Raw genomic sequence first — 24,100 nt, 5'->3', positions numbered from 1 at the left:
TCCCATCATGGATCGACGCTCGGACAAGGGATTAACCATCCCATCATGGATCGACGCTTGGACAAGGATCAACATCCCATGATGTGGATCGACGTCTGGGACCAGATTAACATCCCATCAGCTGGACAAACACTGCCTCCTGGTAACCATTTTTGTCTTCCTCCCTCCCTCACCTTCCTCCTTCCCTCCCTCTCTTCTTTCTTTCTTTCTTTTTCTTTCTTTCTTTCTTTCTCTCTTTCTTTCTCTTTCTTTCTTTCTCTCTTTCTTTTTATTCTTTCTTCTTTCTTTCTCTGTCTTTCTTTTTTTCTTTCTCTCTTTTTCTTTCTTTTTTTTCTTTTTCTCTTTTTTCCCCTTTTTTTTATTTCCTTTTTGGTTCTTTCCTCTTTTTTCTTTCTCTCTCTCTCTTTTTCTTTCTTATTTTTTGCTCTTTCTTTCTCTTTTTATAAATGTAATTCAATATGCTAGATAATGTAAGAAATAGCAATATATAATATATAACAATGTATTATAATATATGCAATTAATTTAATAATTTTATTCATCAAATCTATTAATAAAAGTTTGTACATGTTTAACAAACAATTCCCATGGTTTGTGGACTCTCTGACTCTCGTCGCTCCTTCCCACCACAAGCATTTACCACTCTCAGCTGCTCCCTTTCCCTCATGGCTGGGTCAGCACAACCTGGTCAGAAAAGATGCGGAGTTTTCCAATCCTGCTCCTCTGTTCCGGGTCCCATCTCGGGAGCAAGGCTGGTGTTGGCAGCAGAAATAATCAGGGAATCACAAAATATCCTGAGCTGGGGAGGACCCACAAGGATCTCAAAGTCACACTCCTGGCCCTGCCCAGGACACCCCAACAATCTGCCTCCATCCCTCAGAGCGTTGTCCAAACCCTCCTGGAGCTCTGGCAGCCTTGGGGCCGTGCCACTGCCCTGGGGAGCCTGGGCAGTGCCACCACCCTCTGGGGGGAAGAACCTTGTCCTGAGATCCACCCTGAGCCTGCCCTGTCCCAGCTCCAGCCCTGCCCTGGCTCCTGTCCCTGCTCACACCAAGCAGAGATCAGGACCTGAGGGAACAGAGACCCCTCTCCAGATTTCCTGACCCAGTCTCCATCTTGTCCAGCACCTCTTCAGGAATGGGACAGCACACAGAAAACTGTAGAAAACCCTGGATTTATTCTTGCCTCGTTTCCCTGGCACAACCACAATCTCCTGTGAGTCAACACTGATCAGCCCAAACCTGGCAGGGGCCCCCGTGGGGACTGAGGCTGGAACTGCCCAATTCCTCACCCAGGGGGAACACATTTTTGGACTTCTGTTTCAATGGAAATTGTTTGGAGATATTCCCTTTTTTTAAGAATTTAAAAAGAGGAAACTCTACCATTTGTTTGGCAGCAAAAAGTGAACTAAATAGTGACACCACCAGTGGGGAGGGGAGTTTCCCAATTCTAGGTATTGACCTTGAAAACAATAACACAAACTCTCTTTTTTTATCCCCACGTGACCTCCACGAAGTGAAGGTTCAGGGCACAGCAGGGACTGAAGGAGGGGCTGCAAGGCCACAAGTGCCGGGGCTGCCCCGGGCCGGGTCCAGGCGGTCCCGCTGTCCATGGGGGGGCCGGGGGTGGCCCTTTGTGACATGGGGGCGCCTTCCAGGGCCCTTTGTGAGGTGGGACATGGGTGTGCCCAGAGGACCTTTGTGACATCCCAGACCCCGCCCTGCCCCAGGGTATATATAGGGGTGCAGAGTTCAGCCCATCTCAGCTGCTCCCCAGCAGCGGCTGCCGCACCCTCCTCTCCTCCCTCCCCTCTCCCTCCCTCTCCCTCCCTCCCTCTCCTCCCTCTCCCTCCCTCCCTCCTCCCTCCCCCTCTCCCCCTCTTTTGCAGCACAGGACGACGCCAATGGACAGGAACAGGACCATGGCCATGGATGAGGAGAAGCCCGCCCAGGCCCTCCTCTGCCTCCTCCGCCCCCCGCGATGGACCTCAGGCTTCCACAGGATGGGCAAACAACCCCCAGGATCCTGGGCTTCCCATCGGCCAGACCCACCCAGCTGGATGGACACTGGGACCAGGATTAACATCCCAGCATGAGGATCGACGCTGGGACAAGGATTAACCATCCCATCATGGATCGACGCTCGACAAGGATTAACCATCCCATCATGGATCAACGCTGGGACAAAGATTAACCATCCCATCATGGATCGACGCTCGGACAAGGATCAACATCCCATGATGTGGATCGACGCTGGGACCAGGATTAACATCGCATCAGCTGGACAAACACCACCTCCTGGTAACCATGTTTGTCTTCCTCCCTCCCTCCCTTCCTTCCTCCTTCCCTCCCTCTCTTCTTTCTTTTCTTTCTTTTCTTTCTTTTTTCTTTCTTTCTTTCTTTCCCCTTTCTTTCTTTCTTTCTTTTTTCTTTCTTTCTTTCTTTCTTTGTCTTTCTCTCTTTTTCTTTCTCTTTTTCTTTCTCTTTTTTTCTTTCTTTCTTTTTTCCCTTTTTTTTATTTCCTTTTTGCTCTTTCTCTTTTTTCTTTCTCTCTCTCTCTTTTTCTTTCCTATTTTTTGCTCTTTCTTTTTTCTTTTAATAAATTTAATTCAATATACTAGATAAATGTAATAACAATATATAATATATATAATAATGCATTATAAATATATGCAATTAATTTAATAATTTTATTCATCAAATCTATTAATAAAAGTTTATACATGTTTAACAAACAATTCCCATGGTTTGTGGACTCTCTGACTCTCGTCGCTCCTTCCCACCACAAGCATTTACCACTCTCGGCTGCTCCCTTTCCCTCATGGCTGGGTCGGCACAACCTGGTCAGAAAAGATGCGGAGTTTTCCAATCCTGCTCCTCTGTTCCGGGTCCATCGCGGGAGCAAGGCTGGTGTTGGCAGCAGAAATAATCAGGGAATCACAGAATATCCTGAGCTGGGAGGGACCCACAAGGATCATCAAAGTCAAACTCCTGGCCCTGCCCAGGACACCCCAACACTCCCCCCCTGTCCCTCAGAGCGTTGTCCAAACCCTCCTGGAGCTCTGGCAGCCTTGGGGCCGTGCCCACTGCCCTGGGGGAGCCTGGGCAGTGCCCACCACCCTCTGGGGAAGAACCTTGTCCTGAGATCCACCCTGAGCCTGCCCTGTCCCAGCTCCAGCCCTTCCCTGGCTCCTGTCCCTGCTCCCAGCGAGCAGAGGGTCGGGGTCCTGAGGGAACAGAGACTCCTCTCCAGATTTCCTCACCCAGTCTCCCTCTTGTCCAGCAACTCTCAGGAATGGGACAGCACACAGGGAAACTGTAGAAAACCCTGGATTTATTCTTGCCTCATTTCCCTGGCACAACCACAATCTCCTGTGAGTCCAACACTGCTCAGCCCAAACCTGGCAGGGCCCCCGTGGGGACTGAGGCTGGAACTGCCGAATTCCTCACCCAGGGGGACACATTTTTAGGACTTCTGCTTCAATGGAAATTGTTTGGAGATATTCCCTTTTTTAAGAATTTAAAAAAGAGCAAACTATACCATTTGTTTGGCAGCAAAAAGTGAACTAAATAGTAACACCACCAGTGGGGAGGGGAGTTTCCCAATTCTAGGTATTGACCTTGAAAACAATAACACAACTCTCTTTTTTTATCCCCACTTGACCTCCACGAAGTGGAAGGTTCAGGGCACAGCAGGGACTGAAGGAGGGGCTGCAAGGCCACAAGTGCCGGGGGCTGCCCCGGGGCCGGGTCCAGGCGGTCCCGCTGTCCATGGGGGGCCGGGGGTGGCCCTTTGTGACACGGGGGCACCTTCCAGGGCCCTTTGTGAGGTGGGACATGGGTGTGCCCAGAGACCTTTGTGACATCCCAGACCCCGCCCTGCCCCAGGGGTATATAAGGGGTGCAGAGTTCAGCCCATCTCAGCTGCTCCCCAGCAGCGGCTGCTGCATCCTCCCTCTCCTTCCCTCCCTCTCCCTCTCCCTCCTCTCCCTCCCTCCCTCTCCCTCCCCCTCTCCCCCTCTTTGCAGCACAGGACGACGCCAATGGACAGGAACAGGACCATGGCCATGGATGAGGAGAAGCCCGCCCAGGCCTCCTCTGCCTCCTCCGCCCCCCGCGGATGGACCTCAGGCTTCCACAGGATGGGCAAAGAACCCCCAGGATCCTGGGCTTCCCATCGGCCAGACCCACCCAGCCTGGATGGACACTGGGACCAGGATTAACATCCCAGCATGAGGATCGACGCTGGGACAAGGATTAACCATCCCATCATGGATCGACGCTGGGACAAGGATTAACCATCCCATCATGGATCGACGCTGGGACAAGGATTAACCATCCCATCATGGATCAACGCTCGGACAAGGATCAACATCCCATGATGTGGATCAATGCTGGGGACCAGGATTAACATCCCATCAGCTGGACAAACACTGCCTCCTGGTAACCATTTTTGTCTTCCTCCCTCCCTCCCTTCCTCCTTCCCTCCCTCCTTCCCTCCCTCTCTTCTTTCTTTCTTTCTTTCTTTCTTTCTTTTTCTTTCTTTCTTTGTTTCTTTCTTTCTTTTTTTCTTTCTTTGTCTTTCTATCTTTCTTTTTTTCTTTCTCTGTCTTTCTTTTTTTTTCTTTTTCTCTTTTTTTTCCCTTTTTTTTATTTCCTTTTTGCTCTTTCTCCTTTTTTCTTTCTCTCTCTCTCTTTTTCTTTCTTATTTTTTGCTCTTTCTTTTTTCTTTTAATAAATTTAATTCAATATACTAGATAAATGTAATAACAATATATAATATATAAAATGTATTATAAATATATGCAATTAATTTAATGATTTTATTCATCAAATCTATTAATAAAAGTTTATACATGTTTAACAAACAATTCCCATGGTTTCTGGACTTTCTGACTCTCGTCGCTCCTTCCCACCACAAGCATTTACCACTCTCGGCTGCTCCCTTTCCCTTATGGCTGGGTCGGCACAACCTGGTCAGAAAAGATGCGGAGTTTTCAGTCCTGCTCCCTCTGTTCCGGGTCCATCTCAGGAGCAAGGCTGGTGTTGGCAGCAGAAATAATCAGGGAATCACAGAATATCCTGAGTTGGGCAGGACCCACAAGGATCATCAAAGTCCAAGCCCTGGTCCTGCCCAGGACACCCCAACAATCCCCCCTGTCCCCTCAGAGTGTTGTCCAAACCCTCCTGGAGCTCTGGCAGCCTTGGGGCCGTGCCCACTGCCCTGGGAGCCTGGGCAGTGCCCACCACCCTCTGGGGGAAGAACCTTGTCCTGAGATCCACCTGAGCCTGCCCTGTCCCAGCTCCAGCCCTTCCCCTGGCTCCTGTCCCTGCTCCCAGCGAGCAGAGGTCGGGGTCTGAGGGAACAGAGACTCCTCTCCAGATTTCCTGACCCAGTCCTCCCTCTTGTCCAGCACCTCTCAGGAATGAGGGACAGCACACAGGAAAACTGTAGAAAACCCTGGATTTATTCTTGCCTCATTTCCCTGGCACAACCACAATCTCCTGTGAGTCCAACACTGCTCAGCCCAAACCTGGCAGGGCCCCCGTGGGGACTGAGGCTGGAACTGCCCAATTCCTCACCCAGGGGGACACATTTTTGGACTTCTGCTTCAATGGAAATTGTTTGGAGATATTCCCTTTTTTAAGAATTTAAAAAGAGGAAAACTCTACCATTTGTTTGGCAGCAAAAAGTGAACTAAATAGTGACACCACCAGTGGGGAGGGGAGTTTCCCAATTCCAGGTATTGACCTTGAAAACAATAACACAACTCTCTTTTTTTATATCCCCACTTGACCTCCACGAAGTGGAAGGTTCAGGGCACAGCAGGGACTGAAGGAGGGGTTGCAAGGCCACAAGTGCCGGGGCTGCCCCGGGGCCGGGTCCAGGCAGTCCCCGCTGTCCATGGGGGGCCGGGGGTGGCCCTTTGTGACACGGGGGGTACCTTCCAGGGCCCTTTGTGAGGTGGGACATGGGTGTGCCCAGAGACCTTTGTGACATCCCAGACCCCGCCCTGCCCCAGGGGTATATAAGGGGTGCAGAGCTCAGCCCATCTCAGCTGCTCCCCAGCAGCGGCTGCCGCACCCTCCCTCTCCCTCCCTCTCCCTCCCTCTCCCTCTCCCCCCTCTTTGCAGCACAGGACGACGCCAATGGACAGGAACAGGACCATGGCCATGGATGAGGAGAAGCCCGCCCAGGCTCCTCTGCCTCCTCCGCCCCCCGCGGATGGACCTCAGGCTTCACAGGATGGGCAAAGAAACCCCCAGGATCCTGGGCTTCCCATCGGCCAGACCCACCCAGCTGGATGGACACTGGGACCAGGATTAACCATCCCAGCATGAGGATCGACGCTGGGACAAGGATTAACCATCCCATCATGGATCGACGCTGGGACAAGGATCAACCATCCCATCAAGGATCGACGCTCGGACGAGGATTAACCATCCCATCATGTGGATCGACACTGGACCAGGATTAACATCCCATCAGCTGGACAAACACTGCCTCCTGGTAACCATTTTTGTCTTCCTCCCTCCCTCCCTTCCTTCCTCCTTCCCTCCCTCTCTTCTTTCTTTCTTTCTTTCTTTCTTTTTCTTTCTTTCTTTCTTTCTTTCTTTCTTTCTTTCTTTCTTTCCTTTTTCTTTCTTTCTTTCTTTCTTTCTTTCTTTTTTCTTTCTTTCTTTCTTTGTCTTTCTTTCTTTTTTTTTCTCTCTTTTTCTTTTTTTTTCCTTTTTCTCTTTTTTTCCCTTTTTTTTATTTCCTTTTTGCTCTTTCGCTTTTTTCTTTCTCTCTCTCTCTTTTTCTTTCTTATTTTTTGCTCTTTCTTTTGTCTTTTAATAAATTTAATTCAATATACTAGATAAATGTAACAACAATATATAATATATAACAATGTATTATAAATATATGCAATTAATTTAATAATTTTATTCATCAAATCTATTAATAAAAGTTTATACATGTTTAACAAACAATTCCCATGGTTTGTGGACTCTCTGACTCTCGTCGCTCCTTCCCACCACAAGCATTTACCACTCTCGGCTGCTCCCTTTCCCTTATGGCTGGGTCGGCACAACCTGGTCAGAAAAGATGCTGAGTTTTCCAATCCTGCTCCTCTGTTCCGGGTCCATCTCGGGAGCAAGGCGAGTGTTGGCAGCAGAAATAATCAGGGAATCACAGAATATCCTGAGTTGGGAGGGACCCACAAGGATCATCAAAGTCCAAGCCCTGGCCCTGCCCAGGACACCCCAACACTCCCCCCTGTCCCTCAGAGCGTTGTCCAAACCCTCCTGGAGCTCTGGCAGCCTTGGGGCCGTGCCCACTGCCCTGGGGAGCCTGGGCAGTGCCCACCACCCTCTGGGGGAAGAACCTTGTCCTGAGATCCACCCTGAGCCTGCCCTGTCCCAGCTCCAGCCCTTCCCTGGCTCCTGTCCCTGCTCACACCAAGCAGAGATTGGGGCCTGAGGGAACAGAGACTCCTCTCCAGATTTCCTGACCCAGTCTCCCTCTTGTCCAGCACCTCTCAGGAATGGGACAGCACACAGGGAAACTGTAGAAAACCCTGGATTTATTCTTGCCTCATTTCCCTGGCACAACCACAATCTCCTGTGAGTCCAACACCGCCCAGGCAGGTGCCCCCGTGGTGTCTGAGGCTGGAACTGCCCAATTCCTCACCCGGGGGGACACATTTTTGGGACTTTTGCTTAATTGGACCTTGCCTGGAAATATTTCCTTTTTTAAGAAAGAGAAGATGATGAAACCATATCATTCGTTCAGCAGCAAAAAGTGCACGAAATAGTAACACCACCGGTGCGGGGTGGGCGATTTCCCAATGCTAGGTATTAACACGGAGAAAAACAATAAAACTGTGGGGTTTTTTATGGCCCCTCGACCTCCACGAAGTAGAAGGTTCGCATCACACGCTCTGCTGCTGGGATTTAAATTCCTCCTCGGCAACCTGAGGACGGGAATAGGGGAATTCTGCACGACAGAACAGGGCGTTTACGCTGGCGAAGCGCAGCGGCGCCGGTTAAATAAAAAAACAAAACAAAACAAAACAAAACAAAACAAAAAAACCAAACAAAAGCCAAAAAAAAAACCACCCTAAAAAACTGTTATTCTGAGGAGAGGCGAGCACTGGACTTTTTCAGTTTTAAGGTTTATTTGGATGGGTTTTTGCCTCCGTCCCGTCCCCCCCGAGTCCCTGAGGCGGCTGAGGCGGCGCACGGGGCGGGCGCGCGCATGCGCGGAGGGGGGCGAGGGGCGGGAAAGGCGGGAGCGCGGGAGCCGCTCGGGCCGGGGACGGTGAGGGGGAAGGGGGGATGTGTCCCGTGTGTGTGTGGGGACGGGGATCCGTACCGGGATTTGGGGGTCCCGACCTGTGGGGAGCGCGTTTGGGGGGGGGTCCCCGGGGCTCAGGGGAGCGGCCAGCGGCGCCTCTGCCCCCCGCGCCGGGCCGCCCGTGCCCGGGCGTTGTGCGGGTTGTTACCCCGGCGGGGTTTTCTTCCTTTGCGCCTTTCTACCCATGGTGGGGTGGGCCGAGAGACAGGGCTTTATATTCTTGTCCTGCAGTCCCGAAACTGGCGCATTAGCCGTACTCAATCCTAACTTTTAGGAACGGCCTTTTTCAAACCACCCTGTCAGTCCCAGGGAAGTTCCGGGGTGTGCCAGCGGTGCCTGCGAAATGTGCGGGAAGTTTGGTGGCCAGAGCCCTAAGGAACGAGAACTGAGGTGGGCTTTTGCTCTCGTTTTCTTCAGCGGACATGAAGGTCATCACCTGCGAAATCGTGTGGCACAATAAGGAGCCCGTTTACAGCCTGGACTTCCAGCACGGGGCGGATGGGAAGATCAATCGCTTGGCCTCGGCAGGGGTGGACACGGCTGTGAGGGTGAGTTCGGCTGCTTTGGTTGGGGTTTAGGCACTGGAAGGGGCTCTGAGATCTCCCTGGAGCCTTCTCTTCTCCACTCTGAACACCCCCAGCTCTCCCAGCGTGTCTCCACAGCAACTGTGCTCCAGCCCTTTGATCATCTTCCTGAGTTCTCCCTGAGTTCTGCTGCTGAGTGTCAAACTGTTATTTGTGGAAAATTACCTGCTGTACTGGAGTAGTGCTAATGGAGGGCACAGACCTGTGGGTCAGTAAGAAACAACTAATTTTAATTTCTTCATGTTCCTCACAGTTGAATTTTGTCTGCCACGTTATGAGTAGTCACTCAGCAGTGTGAGGTCTTTGTACAGCCTTTTTCATTCGCCTTCAGCTTTATCTCTCCTCAGTCATTGGTGTTGGTGCTTGCACGCTTTGTTTCCCAGTTGTTCATCCTTTTGAGAATCCCTTAGGAAAACGTTGACTAGCACAAGTCCCCAGGGATGTGGCTGTAGGAACCACCTCTGCAAAATCAGGCAGTTCTTTATCATCTTTTGAATTCTTAATGCACATGAAAGAAGGGAGAAGTTCTTCACTGTAAGGGTGGTGAGGCCCTGGCCCAGGTTGCCCAGAGAAGCTGTGGCTGCCCCTGGATCCCTGGAAGTGTCCAAGGCCACGTTGGACAGGGCTTGGAGCAACCTGGGCTAGTGGAAGGTGTCCCTGCCCATGGCAGGGAGTGGCACTGGATGATCTTTAATGTCCCTTCCAACCCAAACCATTCTGTGACTCTACTTGGGGAAATCAATTTAATTTATTGCCAGTTGATAAGAGAGTAGGATAGTGAGAAATAAGAAGAAAACTAAAAACACCTTCCTGTCATCCCCTCCCTTCCTTCCAGGCTCAGCTTCGTTCCTGCCTTTTCCATCTCCTTCTTCCTCACACCTTTCTCTGCTCCAGTGTGGAGTCCATCCCACAGGAGATGGTCCTCCAGGAGCTTCTCAGACATGAGTCCTTCCCATGGGCTGCAGTTTTACAGGAAGTTCTCCAGCATGGGTCCATTTCCACAGGGTCAGTCCTTCAGGAACAATGTGGGTCCCCCACAGGGTCACAAGTCCTGCCAGCAAACCTGCTCCACTGTGGCTCCTCTCTCCACAGGGCCACAGGTCCTGCCAGGAGCCTGTTCCAGCACGGGCTGTCCACAGGCTGTAGCTTCCTGCAGGGCACATCCCCCTGCTCCAGTGTGGGCTCCTCCAGGGGCTGTGGGTGGATCTCTGCTCCCTGTGGAGTCCCTGGGCTGCAGGGGCACGGCTGCCTCACCATGGGCTGATGGAAGTGGGGATTGTGGAAGTGGTGAAGCTGCACCTCGAGTCCTGTGCTCTCTTCTGGACCCCTCACTTCCAAAAGGACATGGAGGGGCTGGAGCGTGTCTGGAGAAGGGAACAGAACTGGGGAAGGATCTGGAGAACATGTCCTGTGAGGAGCAGCTGAGGGAGTTGGGGGGTTTTTCTGGAGAAGAGGAGGCTCAGGAGGGACCTCATTGCTCTCTGCAACTCCCTGACAGGAGGGGGCAGGGAGGGGGGTCGGGCTCTGCTGCCATTCCCAAGGGAAAGGAGGAGAGGAAATGGCCTCAAACTGCACCAGGACAGGTCCAGATGAGAAATTAGGAAAAAAACTTTCCCTGCCAGAGTGGTCAGGCTCTGGAATTAGTTTCTCAGGAAGGTGGTGGAGTCCCTGTGTCTGGGAGTGTCCCAGAGGTGTCTGGATGTGTCCCCTGGGGCCATGGATTGGGGGTGATTGTGGTGGTGCTGGGGTGGGACTGGACGATCCTGGAGGTGTTTCCCAGCCTTGCTGATGCTGTGGTTCTGCACCTTGGCCCTCAAAACTCCCGTAACGCTTTTGTAAGCAGATCTGGAAGGTGGAGAAAGGTCCGGACGGCAAAGCCATCGTGGAATTCCTGTCCAACCTGGCCCGGCACACCAAGGCCGTGAACGTCGTGCGCTTCTCTCCGAGCGGCGAGATCCTGGCGTCCGGAGGGGACGGTGAGAGCTGCTCCTCGTGGGTCTCACACAGCATAATTGTGATGCTGGATTACATAAAATGCATTAACGAAACAGGGAGTGGGGGAAGGAGAGGAGCTTCATCTGGTTTCTCCTACAGATGCTGTTATTTTGCTGTGGAAGCTGAACGACAGCAAGGAACTGGAGCCGCTGGTTTTTCAGGATGAAGATGAAGCTCAGCTCAACAAGGAGAACTGGGCAGTTGTTAAAACCTTAAGGTAGCTCATTATTTCATGAACCTGCTTTTCTCTTCAGTGTTTTTGGGTCCCCAGTGGCTTTTGTTGTGTGGTACAGTGTTCAGTGTCTGCAGAAATTCAGTGCTCTCTAATATTTGCTTGCTCTAATAGTAGTCCTTTGAAGGCCCCCTTGAGAGGGCACATAAAAAGGATAGAGAGGGATGTTTTATACACATAGAGAGTGACAGAACAAAAGGGAATGGTCTAAAACTGGCAGGGGGCAGGGTTAGATTAGATATAGAAAGAAATTCTTCCCTGTGAGAGTGGGGAGGCCCTGGCACAGGTTGCCCAGAGAAACTGTGGCTGCCCCTGGATCCCTGGAAGTGTCCAAGGCCAGGTGGGAGGGGGCTGGAGCAACCTGGGCTGGTGGAAGGTGTCCTTGCCCATGGCAGGGGGGTGGGACTGGATCATCCTTAAAGTCCTTTCCAACCCAAACTCTTCTGTGATTCTGTGATTTTATTGTATTTAACTTCTTTTCTATACTTTTTTTTGTATGACATCTCCAGTCAAGGCAGAAAGTCGTAACTCACACCCTCTGAAATTGGTTCCTGAGATTTGCAGTCCCTTAGAGCTCAGCACAGAAATACATAAAAGAAATGTGAAGTTTTATTTTACTGGCTTTAGAGTAGAAATTTTGATCTTTATTAAGGCTGAGAGCATCAGTAGATAAAATGATTGATGCAATTACAGCTGTTGTTTCAAGTGTACCACAGTTAATAAAATATACACAGTACATACTCAGGCTGAGTAAATTTAGCTGACAGTGGCCAAGGCATCAAAACATCACTGGCAGTTGAACTACAGCTGTTCTCACAAAATAAAAAATAAAAAGTAACTCTGCTCTCCATAACTGAAGCATTCCTGGCAGCTGCTGAGGTTGGTGTGAGAACAATTCCAGAAGCCCTGGTGGGATTGCTTGAAGTACCAGCAGGATCCTGTAGAAACATTTATCTCTTAAAAGCAAAGAAACAACCCAAATTTTCAAATATGTGAAGTTGCCATACTGTGTGATAAGTCTTCAAACAGCAAGCAATAAAAATGGGTTTTGATGGAGCCCTTTAGCTGGTTCCAGAATGTTTACCACCTTCTGAACGTGGAAGGGATTTTTTAACAGCTGAAAAACACGTTGTTTGTTTTATTTCAGTGATATTTTATTTGTCTCTTGATTTTTTTTAATTTTTTTTTTAACCTAAAAATGCGTTAAACTCTTGTTTACACGTAGCTGTTAATTATCAAATTAATAATTGCTTTCTTCTCCTCTGCCTTCCAGAGGCCACTTGGAAGATGTGTATGATATTTGTTGGACCTCAGATGGCAATTACATGGCCTCTGCTTCTGTGGATAACACAGCTATAATGTGGGATGTCAATAAAGGTAAATGCCACGTTTATTTAACTATCCCTTGCATCTCCAGAGCTGGTGGAAGTGCCCTGTGGGATTTACCAAAAAATTGGAAGCATCTTTTTCGTGTTTGTGTTTGTTTGTTTGGGTTTTTTTGTGATTAGTTTTTCTGAGTGTGATTTTCTGGTGTTGTGAGGCTGATAGCCCAGCTATATATAAATATGTATTATAAATATATATCTATATATAATATAGATATCCTCAGGCATATCAATATGACATCAATATCAATATCAATTTGACATATCAATAACCTCTGTTTTGCAAGATGTGACTGTTTTTAAGCTCCATTAGGCAAAACAGTTGTGTTCATTCCCATCTCACTGCAGTGGGATTGAGGGACTGGAAGTCCTTGAGTTACAATCTGTTACAGGATGTCCTGTAGAAATGAGTTATTGGAGTTATTTTGTAGCAAACAAGCCTTAAATTGGACTTTAAAAGAAACTATTTCTTCTAGTTTTTCCAGCTACCATCAAATTAACACTTTAATTTTTTGTCTTGTTTTATTTCTGTAACGAAGAAATGTTTTACAACACGTTTGACATCTGAAAGCTGTTTGTAATTCCAGGACAGAAGGTTTCAATATTTAATGAGCACAAGAGTTATGTCCAAGGAGTAACCTGGGATCCTCTAGGCCAGTACATTGCAACCCTGAGCTGTGACAGGTGAGCTGCTGGTCTGTGTTTTATTAATTAACATAAATAATAAAATATTCATATTAATTAATATTCTTTCTTAATGGAGGATGAATTAAAAGGGAATGCACCAGATTCATGTGGCTTTTTTTTTTAGTTTTATTCAGATTGTTCTGTAAGCAGGTTGATGTGAAAGTAAAATGATACTTTGCCTAATTTTTTCCTTGTGGTAAATGATTCCTTTGAATGGGAGTGTCCTCTCTTGGCAGCAAATAAGCTTAACATGGATTTCTCTAAATTCTGTAGGAACTTTTCTTCAGGAAATAAGTTTTCATGTTGTTGGTTGTTGCTGATATCAAATATATCTTAAACCAGCACAACTCAGGGAAGGTCAGAGCTGGGTGGTGGGATGGGCACTTGGGTTTGCTTGGGCTCCCACTGTCCTGGTGAGGTGAAGTCAGGGGAGTTCCAGCATTCTGTACAGAGATGTGCTCCAGGTTTCATTTATTCCAAAGGAAATGAACCCTGGAAGTGCCCAAGGGCAGGTTGGACAGGGCTTGGAGCAACCTGGGCTAGTGGAAGGTGTCCCTGCCCATGGTAGGGAGTGGAATGAGATGATTTTTAATGTCCCTTCCGACCCAGATCATTCTGGGATTCCCTGATTCATGGAGATGTAGTTCACTGTCTTTTTGAGATGAATTCCCACTCTGCAGAAACCCACAGGACAGGTGGGAACAGCCTGGCAGTTCCCTGGCTGCTCATTCCCGTTTTCCTCCATGAATCCATGTGCTGGTAGTTCACAAACCTTGTGGAGTCAAAGCATTGTCAGGGATTCACTGGTTATTTTAGGCATTAAAACACATCCCCCAGGTGGTGTCTTGTGAGGAGGATTTTAATTAACAGGTGATTGTCATTTACTGAGAAGGGAGGTCCTGGGGCATTATGTGAGACTTGGGGTGAAAGGAAGCTGTTCAGAGCCACCAGGATGATCAGAGGGATAGAGATCCTGTCCTGTGAGGAAAGGCTGGGAAAACTGGGATTGTTCAGACTGGAGAAGAGAAGCTTTGGGTTGACCTGATTGTGGCCTTCCAGGACCTCAAGGGGCTACAGGAAAGATGGAGAGAGACTATTTCCAAGGGCCTGGAGTGACAGGACAAGGAGAATGGCTTCAAACTGCCAGAGGGCAGGGTTAGATGGGATATTGGGAAGGAATTGTTGGCTGTGAGGATGGTGAGGGGCTGGGATAGAATTCCCAGAGAAGCTGTGGCTGCCCCTGGATCCCTGGAAGTGTCCCAGGCCAGGTTGGACGGGGCTTGGAGCAACCTGGGCTGGTGGAAGGTGTCCCTGCCCATGGCAGGGGGTGGCACTGGGTGGGTTTTAGGGTCCCTTGGCAGTGAGTGGTTCCGTGTTGCAGTGCCAGCTGACTGTGCTCTCACCACGCAGGGTCCTGCGGGTGTACAGCACCCAGACCAAGAGAGTGGCATTCAATGTCACCAAGATGCCATCTGGATCAGGAGCTGAAGGAGAGGTACGTTGTTCTGCTGCTCCTGGGACCGGAGAATGTGCTGGGGGATATTTTCCATGAGTTTTCTGTTCCATGAAACCAAGAATTTGCCATTCCTGTGATCCATGTAACTAACACAGGATCATCAAGGTTGGAAGTGACCTTCAAGATCACCCAGTCCCACCATCACCCAACACCACCAGAATCACCCCTAATCCATATCCCCAAAAACTTCTTGCAAGTTAATCTGATCAAAGCAGCCACACAATGCCTTTGGTTGTCAGTGTTTATAATGGTTTGGAAAAATACTATGTATGTATGGTGAATTTTTAACAGGAGAAACTTCAAGCATGTCTACCAGTAGCTGTAAGTTTATTCATGGATATGACATAGCAATAATATTTTAAAGTTAGCAGCCTGAAGTTTTCCAGAAGGTAGGCTGGTTTTTAAGAAAAACATGACTTAGGGGAAAATTCAGGAAATTCTCTCTAAGAGAGAAAACAAAGAGCTTTTTTTCACCAAAACAGTTCTAAGTGATAATAAAGTAACACCTCCAAGCTGGCTATAGCCTTTTTAATTCCTTCTATTCATTCTTTTTTCTTTTCTTGGGGAAAGCATTTGTTAAGAGTTTTATAGAGACTAAAGACCAGGCTTGAGAGTAGGCAGTTTGCCATTAGAGGAGTTTCTCTTTCAACCTCTAATACTGGAGTTAAAATTAAGTGCCTGAGGAACAGGCCCTCACACTGACTGTTAAATAATGTTGTTCTCCAGGTTCTGACTATTTTTGGATTACTGGTCTGCCCTGGGAGTGTTTTGTCCAGCTGAAGAGGGATCAAGGCCTGTTTTTCTTAGCTGTGAAGAATTTGTAGCAGAGCAGAAAGTGGAGTTTGGAGGGGCCGTGGTTCCATCAAACATTTTCTTTTAAAAGTTCCACCAGGTCGAGTTGTGCCACTGGATGTTTCCTCTCCCTGGAATTCCAGCTTCCTGGCACTCCTGACAACCCTGTTTTCCCTGGTTTGCAGGCCAGGAGCTACCGGATGTTCCACGACGACAGCATGAAGTCCTTCTTCCGGCGGCTCAGCTTCACTCCTGACGGCTCCTATTTGCTCACTCCAGGTGTGGGAACAGGGGCTGGGACTGAGGTGGTGTCACAGCATCAGCCAGGTTGGAAAACAGCTCCAAGATCATCGAGTCCAACCTGTGGTGGCACCGGGAATGGGGGACAAGGATACGGCCTCTCCTGACAGGCGGGGCTGGGATGAGGGGTGGGACAAGGTGTGGGGTCACTGTCAGAGCCAAACACAAACACAGAGTCACTGAGGCTGGAAAAGAGCTCCAAGGTCATCCAGTCCCCCCTGTGCCCCATCCCCACCTTCTCCCCCAGCCCAGAGCACTGAGTGTCACATCCAGGCCTTCCTGGGACACCTCCAGGGCTGGGCACTCCAAACCTCCCTGGGCAGCCCCTGCCAAGGCCTCACCACCCTTTCCAGCAGGAAATTCCTCCTCCTGTCCAACCTGAGCCTCCCCTGGCACAGCTGGAGGCCGTTCCCTCTCCTCCTGTCCCTTGTTCCCTGGCAGCAGAGCCCGACCCCCCCCGGCTCCCCCCTCTTGTCAGGGGGTTGGAAAGAGCCAGAAGGTCCCCCCTGAGCCTCCTTTTCTCCAGGCTGAGCCCCCCCAGCTCCCTCTCTAATCTGTTCTACTTTGAATGTGCCTCAATATTGCTTTCCAGCTCCTCAGGGATGCTGATTTATCCTAATAATGCCATTCCTCATTCTCCCTGCTGAAGAAAACACAGTGCTCCTTTAGCACTCCATAACATCGACTTCCTCCTGCGATAAAAATGAGATTTATAACGCTTTTCTGAACTGAAACACGGAAATTGCAACACCAGAACTCTGTTAAAAGAGAAACAAAGGATAGTGAGTGGTTTCTTTTAACTGATCCCTCTTTGTTTGTGTCCTTCCTTAAGAACATTCTGCAGCCAGAGTAAAAAACAGCACTGCAAGGAGGGGATCAGTGTACAAGCACTGCTTTTATAGATGTCTGGCAGCACCAAAAAGCAGCTTTGAAGGGGGGGAAGTACATAAAGGAAACAAAACCAGCGCTAAATAAATATTTGGGATGCCTTTTTAAGTTGTATTGGGGTGCTTTTGCCCGACTGACAAGCCTAATTCCTGAGAAGCTGAATGTTTGTGGACATCAGGTGTGTGCTCAGGACCTTCCTGAGTGACGTTGTAACCTTTTATTTTCACAGCTGGCTGCGTGGAATCGGGAGAAAACGTTACCAACACCACCTATGTTTTCTCCAGGAACAACCTGAAAAGGTAAGAGTTTCATAAGATTAAAAAGGTGTGGTTTTATTTTAAAAAAATAAAAAAACTGAAACAGTGGAGCTGTGTTTCCTGAACCCCCTGATTCTTTCTGGAAGGCCTGTGGGTCACCTGCCTTGTCCTGGGAAGGGAACTCTGGCCGTTCGCTGCTGCCCGGTCTACTTCGAGTTGAGAGGAGCATTTCATAAAGGTACTGTGAGTCCTTCAGGGAGTATGAATTTACAGCAAATATGGGAAAAGGCCAGTCTGGCTGTTTACTGTTTTTATGCCTCAGCCTTTTAACATTCCATTTAGACAGTGTTGTACCACATCTTAGGAGCTGTTTCCTGATTCTTGAGACCCTCAATTCACCTTAAGCACCTCGTGAGTAGCTTTTGATAGAGTGGATAAATGTTGTTACTTGGCCTCTCAAGCTACAGAAACGCTGTTTAATGTTTTTCTTGAACTATTAAGCATTTTGTGTTGAAAATAAATAACTTGGTTTAGCACTAAAGGAGTGATCCAGTGAAATATTTTCTCTCAGTCTCAATTACCCACATCAGAGAAGCACCAGAGAGTTGATGTTTGTTCAAGGAAGCCAAACCTGAAGCAGTTCTGGTGTTACTGGCCAGAACAGGAATTCTGAGGTGGGGAAAGGGTTGTATAAAGTGGCACAAGAACGTACCTGGGGATTGAAGTTCAGCCTTATTGTGAGCCCAGTGGGCCCAGGAGGGTTTATATTTTAACAAGACCAGTGTTACTCTGGTGAAAAGGCAGAGCTTTGCTCCTTTCTTTACAGGGTCAATTTGGAGTGTTCCCTAGAGGATTTAAAGATTACCTGTTGTATTTTCATTGTGATCTTTAGATCCCTTCTAAGGGTGTGTTGCAAAGGAAGGAGGTGAGTGTCTGCATTTGTCTCTGGAGCTCCTCTAAAGAGGGAGACTGTAAAACTAAAGTTCATATAAATATGCTGACAAATTTCAGCTGGAAAACATAGGACAAACTTTTCAAAATAATAGCAATCCAGAGGGGAAAAAGCTTCTGCCAACTTCTCTTCAATTAAGACAACAGGGCACAAACTTCAGGCAACAGAAATGTTGTACTTGACATTAAATTAGACATTTTATACAAGTGCTGTCTTCTCAGTGCTTATCTAATCCATAACATCATCTTTATTATATCTGCAGTCACCACCTTGCAACAAATGCAAGAGAGAATTCTCAGTGTGTTCATTTCTTTGCTCTCTAGATGAGATCAGTCAGAAATCGTGCCCTGCTCTGTTTAACCTGCCCTATCGGTTGGTGTTTGCTGTGGCCTCAGAAGATTCTGTGCTTTTTTATGACACTGAGCAGTCCTTCCCCTTTGGTTATGTCTCTAACATCCATTATCACACCCTGAGTGACATTTCCTGGTAAGAGATTGTTCTATTCCTGGTGCTTGTTGTGAGAGGGGAAATTCCCTTTTTACCTGTCCAAGTTCCGTGAGGCATCTTTTGGGTTTATATTTAATTTGTGACATATGTGTGGTCACTCTCATCAGTGTCTGAAGAGCAAGCACCCCTTTTTTGCCCTGTTAACTGGAGAATTATGGTTCTTAATTAATTGGGGAAAAAGGTGCAAGTTCCCTGTGAAAATGAACGTGGTAGATGCCCATGAAAAGTCCTCATTGTTCAGGCAGCGTGACTGGGAATAAGGAAGTTGTTTGGAGGTTTTGGAAGTCACCTGAGTTCAGGTTTCTGTGCTCTGGTCAAAATCTGCTTTATCTGCACAATCCTGCTTCGTGGTTCTCCACATGTGGGACAAAGTCATTGGTCTGACTCCCCACTTTTAATTTAATGTGGGAAATTAGAAAACTGAACCCAGTCAGGTTATCCTGCTCTGCTGCTCAGGGCTTAAATGTACACATGGACTTGGGGAAGGGAGGTTGAAAAGACAGGGACAACATGAGGGTGTGAGGGTTGGAAAAAAGAGTTCTGGCCTTGAATTTTAATGGAAAAACAATAAATCCCAAATAGGTCCAGCGACGGATCCTTCCTGGCTATTTCCTCCACGGATGGATACTGTTCCTTCGTCACCTTCGAGAAGGATGAGCTGGGAATTCCACTGAAGGAGAAGCCCCAGATCAGTGTCAGGACTCCTGGTGCAACAGAGAAGAAGGTGAAGAAGAGCCAGTCCCACAAATCCACCTCCCCAGGCTCCAGGCTGGCCGAGGGGACTCCTCCCAGCAGGAGCAGCGACCCCAGCCCTGCCAACCTCCAGCCCAGAACAGCCGGCAGTGCCGGCAGGGACTCGCCTCCCACTCCTGTGGGCACCAAAAATGTCCCAGCCTCGTCCTCAGAGGAGAGGAGGAGCAGCAGCCAGGCAGCCACCCCCAGCACTGGGGCAAAGCAGCCCCGCAGGATCGCCCTCAACACTTTACAGGCCTGTTTCAAGGCCCCAAGGTGAGATTTATGTGGCCCTTCCCGGTCGTAAACGCCGAGGCCGAGACGAGCTGGGCTTGTGCCACGTTCAAAGGTTGGGGTTTAGACAGAAATTCCCAGCCCTGGGTCTTGGTGGGAGCTGCCTTGACGTGGAACTTTTTTGTTCTGGTTCTGGAGGAGGTCAGAATGTCTCCTGAACCCTGAATGTGCAGCTTTTGGATTTCTGCCTGAAGTGTGAGGCAGTGGCAGAGTTCACCTGATGGCTGTGCCGTGGCCATATGGCAGCAATAGGGGTCTGTCTTGGGCCAGGAGTTGGACTTGGATGATCCTTGTGCGTCCTTTCCAACTTGGAATATCCTGGGATTCTGCCTTCAGGTCCCACTGTCTGTACAAAAACGGTACCTGAAGCCTTCAGCTGGCGAGACCCTTCAGATATTAGTATTAAAATATTAAGTATTTAAGTATTAGATATTAGAAATTGTTCCCTGTGAGGGTGGTGAGGCCCTGGCCCAGGTTGCCCAGAGAAGCTGTGGCTGCCCCTGGGTCCCTGGAAGTGTCCAAGGCCAGGTTGGATGGGGCTTGGAGCACCCTGGGCTAGTGGAAGGTGTCCCTGCCCATGGCAGGGGGTTGGAATGGGATCATGCTCCATTCAACATATAAAGAGAATTAAAAAAGTGCAGTAAAATATATCTGAACTACTTTTACAGTTAACTGGTTCTATATGAATTAAACCTTTAAGTAAAATGTTTGTGGAAATGATGTCCATAAAGCAATTGAACTATTTCTGCTCTTTTAAAGGAGAATAAACTTGATTTCCTTGAAGCCAGATACACCCACCCCTGCAGATACAGACACAGCTCCTGGGCCTCCTTCCTCAGAGCAGGACCATGGTAAGCTTTTGTGGCTCTCAACATCCAGCCAAGTCTTTTGCCAATCAGTTTTTTCCATTATAGATTTATGTTATTAAAAAAAACCCAAACCTGGTTTTAAATTCTGAAACTTCTTCCTTGTCTCGATGTGTTTGAAAGGTGCTTTTGACAATATAAAATGTGTTCTCACTGTGGTGGTAGCTCTTGAGCAGCTGCTGTATGTCACTACAGGCTTTGTAATAGTGAAATGAAGAATAAATTCACCTGGATTTGATGTTCTTCAGGTCCTGCATGTGGGTTTTAAAGACCCTTATCCTTCCAGCATATCACTGTTTCAGGTGCTGGACTCTCTCAAACCAGGGTTGTTTTTTTTATTTTAGTGAGTGCTGAATTGTTTGTGAATTCAGCAAACCCATTTACTTCATTTATCTGAATTTTCTCACCTTAAATGATCTCCCTGTCTGCTTGTTTCAGAGAGGCCATTGCCACCTGAGGACAGTCTTCAAAATCCCCCAGCACCAAAACGGCCCAGGACTGAGGAAATGCCTCTTTCTGCACCTGAACATCAAACCACCTCTGATCCAGACAAATAAGGGCTGAGCTTATTCAAACAAAGAAGCTTTTAGCAGGCTCTTCCCAGTCTGAAGTCAGTGCAGCCACATCTGAGTGCATTGCTTTTTGCAGATGTTAAATCCTCAATTCCCAATTAAAGTCCCCTGTGCATATTTGCTGTGGCACTGTGAAGGACCTGCCAAGTAGAAGACACAGGTTTCAGGAATGTAGTTTTTGCAGAAAGAAGAAATAGTTGGGAAGTGACTTGAAGAAATGCCAGAGCTTAAGGAAATCAGGGAAATCTGGGTATTTAAAAAGCCATCCAGTAACCTGCAAGTCTCCATCAGAGTCCCTAAATTCGTGTTTGCAAAGCATTATGTCTTCCAGTAACCTGTGTGGCACAGGAAGAATAGAATGTATTCATAGGATCTGATGTGGTTTAAGACCTAAAAAAAGAGGAAATTGTGTCATTCCAGCATCTTGGCTTATTTGTTGGGCAGAGTGTCAAATAATTCCCCTCAGTACCTATGGAATGGGAGCTGATGGTCAGGGTGCAACACAGATCAGGGCTGAGATGACTCAAACAGAAATGGAAAGTTTGAACTGCAAGAAACAAGAAGGCTAAAGGAAGAAACCCTCTGGGGACCTGGTTTGGAATTAAACAGCGGGAAAAAAAGTTGTTAATTGTTTAGTTTCTGTGTTTAAAAAAGAAATGCAGGCAGGAGATTTTCCTGAGGCAGCAGGATTTGAGTGCAGACATTAGAAATACCCCCTTTTTCCTTTTTCAAAACTTAACTCCCTTAGCCAATAAAATACACCACAATGTATGTATGTGTTCATATTAAACCTCTTTGACTTTTAATTCTTCCCTGGATTTGGTTGTGTAATTAATTAGTGCTTGTTTTCTGTCATCTTCTAAGAGAGTGGACTAATATTTAGAAAAGCAGAAATAGTTTTATAAAGTGACTCATAAAAGTTTCACAGGGAGGAAATATTAACAAATACCTGTGTCAGTGTTTCAGATAAATGAATTATGTTGTCTACCAAGAAATTTCAACAATAATAAGCAAAGAGTCGTAGGAAATTCATGGTGGCTTAGTTTTCAGCCACTTTATGTCCCAATTCTGCAGTCTGTTATATAACATCCATTCTTTCCAAATAAATAGTTCCTTTTTTTTTCCAGCTTCCTTCTAAGAATCCAGGGCTTGATTTCTTAGGAATTGTGTTTTATAATCGACTGAGGAAAGTTAATCCATGCCTTGAGAGCCTTTTTTTCTGCTGGGAGATGCAAAATGATAAACCTGAAATGCCACCTTCAACCCCAACCTTTCCAAGAATGTCCTGGAATTTCTGGGCAGGTCCTTGAAGAGGTAAGGGGAGAAATAGGGAAGATCATCTCCAGTGTAACAGTTTAAGCTCTCAGTCAATGACAGGTCTTTTCCTTGATTGAGTTACTGCTAATTAAAATCATGAGGATCTTTTGCTCTTCAACAAAAACATGTGGACATCCCACCTTAAAATCCAAATATTTCCATGAGCCACTGAACTGACAAGGCCTTGTTTCACATGGATTCACAGGTAACTGCACTGGGGGTCTCAAATAGACTTTGCAGCTTTTTAGATGGGTCTCCAATAGATTTTGCAACTTTTTAGGTGGGTCTCCAATAGATTTTGCAACTTTTTAGGTGGGTTTCAGATAGATTTTGCAGCTTTTAAGATGGCTAAAGATTCATGACTTATCTTGCTCCTGGAAAGACTTCCTGCTGTGTAATAGTGGTTAGTTTTTAGACAGCCAGACACGGTGCTATTGATGTTAAATTTTCCTGCTCTCCAGATATATAATATTTATATATCTTGTAATTATTTAACCACTGCCTTTTGGTCAAAATTTGTTTGATACTTGCCTGTGGATTCAAAACAGGCTCTGTATTTTGTATAAACACAGGGAGTGTGCATACAAATGTTGTTACCAACTAAATAGCATAAAATAAAAACTTGTTATCAGGAAGAGCAGCTTTTTGAAGTAACTACATTGTCTGTGTGTTTTCTGCTTAGCAGTGTCAGGATCATGAAGAGGAGGCAGACTGGAGTTCTCTGCTCATGGGTTCCATGACACCAGGATTTGTTAGGTGAAACCTTTCTGCTTTTCACATCCTTCTGTCCTTCCTGCCCCTGCAAACATTTCTTCTGTTGCAGTTCAAACCAACACCAAATTTCAGTGTGGAATCAGAATCACTGTGGTTGGAAGAGACTTTTTAAGATCAAGTCCAACTGTCAGCCCAGGTTAAGCTTCACCATTAAACCTCAAGTGCCACATCCACACGTTTTTTTGAACATTTCCAGGGATGGGGAGTGTTCAAAAACCTCCCTGGGCAGCCCCTTCCAGGGAGAAATTCCTCCTGACCACCCTTTCCAGGGAGAAATTCCTCCTCCTGTCCAACCTGAGCCTCCCCTGGCACAGCTTGAGACTGTTCCCTCTCCTCCTGCTCCTCATTCCCTGGGAGCAGAGCCCGACCCCCTCAAGCTCCCCCCTCCTGTCAGGGAGTTATTCCTTGCTTGTTAAAAAGGAGGAATGTGTAGGTGGAAATGGAGGTGGCTGGGAGAGGAAAAGTCACAGGTATGGATTAATTTGAACTGGGATGCAGAGAGAGAGTTGAGCAGGAGGAGAAACTGGAATTTGGGGAAAGGAAGTGGATGGGAAGCTGAGAGTCCTGGTTGCAGGGAGGGGGTTTGGTACCACTGGGATTTTTCATCACCAGTGGTGATCCTTCTTACCCAGCAGCACATAGTTTTCCAGGATGGGTTTATTTTTCCCTTCTGGGATGGGAAGGCTCTTTTCTTGCCACAAAACTTCAGTTTTGCACTCTCCTGCCAGCAGGTGACAGTGTTACCCAAAACAAGGCAAACGAAGCAGAGATCTCTCCTCCAGACTTACATGTACTGGAAGACATTTCTTCTTTATTTCTTTTTTTTTTAATTTTATTAAAAAGTGACTATTTTTGGCTTCTTTCCACCTGGTGAAGAAAAGAGTTGTGAAGAAAAGGGCCTGGAGTGACAAAGGGGAATGGATTCAAATTGAAGGATAGGTTTAGGTTAGATATTGGAGAGGGATTCTTCCCTGTCAGGGTGGTGAGGGCTTGGGATAGGATTCCCAGAGAAACTGTGGCTGCCCCTGGATCCCTGGAAGTGTCCAAGCCCAGGTTGGATAAACTTGGAGCAACCTGGTCTGGTGGAAGTTGTCCCTGCCCATGGCAGCA

At 47.5% G+C, this 24,100-nt stretch overlaps 1 protein-coding gene across 2 annotated transcripts; it reads left to right on the top strand.

Moving 5' to 3' along the window:
- Positions 1-8,249: 8,249 nt before the first annotated feature.
- On the top strand, positions 8,250-21,705 carry CHAF1B (chromatin assembly factor 1 subunit B). 2 transcript variants are annotated; one of them, XM_064647083.1, is made up of 14 exons: positions 8,250-8,304; positions 8,758-8,888; positions 10,768-10,900; positions 11,019-11,136; positions 12,425-12,528; positions 13,124-13,220; positions 14,634-14,718; positions 15,717-15,810; positions 16,949-17,018; positions 17,123-17,214; positions 18,252-18,414; positions 19,018-19,443; positions 20,221-20,312; positions 20,766-21,705. In XM_064647083.1, the coding sequence occupies exons 2-14, from the start codon at positions 8,763-8,765 to the stop codon at positions 20,882-20,884; spliced, it is 1,719 nt and encodes a 572-aa protein (XP_064503153.1). In that variant the 5' UTR covers positions 8,250-8,304; positions 8,758-8,762; the 3' UTR covers positions 20,885-21,705. The 2 variants fall into 2 exon arrangements, with proteins under 2 accessions (XP_064503153.1, XP_064503154.1); XM_064647084.1 differs by lacking the exons at positions 8,250-8,304; positions 8,758-8,888 and adding an exon at positions 9,792-9,929.
- Positions 21,706-24,100: the final 2,395 nt, after the last annotated feature.

The sequence above is a fragment of the Pseudopipra pipra genome, chromosome 2 (genome assembly GCF_036250125.1).
Source record: "Pseudopipra pipra isolate bDixPip1 chromosome 2, bDixPip1.hap1, whole genome shotgun sequence".
Lineage (NCBI taxonomy): Eukaryota > Metazoa > Chordata > Aves > Passeriformes > Pipridae > Pseudopipra > Pseudopipra pipra.
The sequence above is the reverse complement of the archived record's forward strand: the minus strand, read 5'-3'. Positions and strand labels throughout refer to the sequence as shown.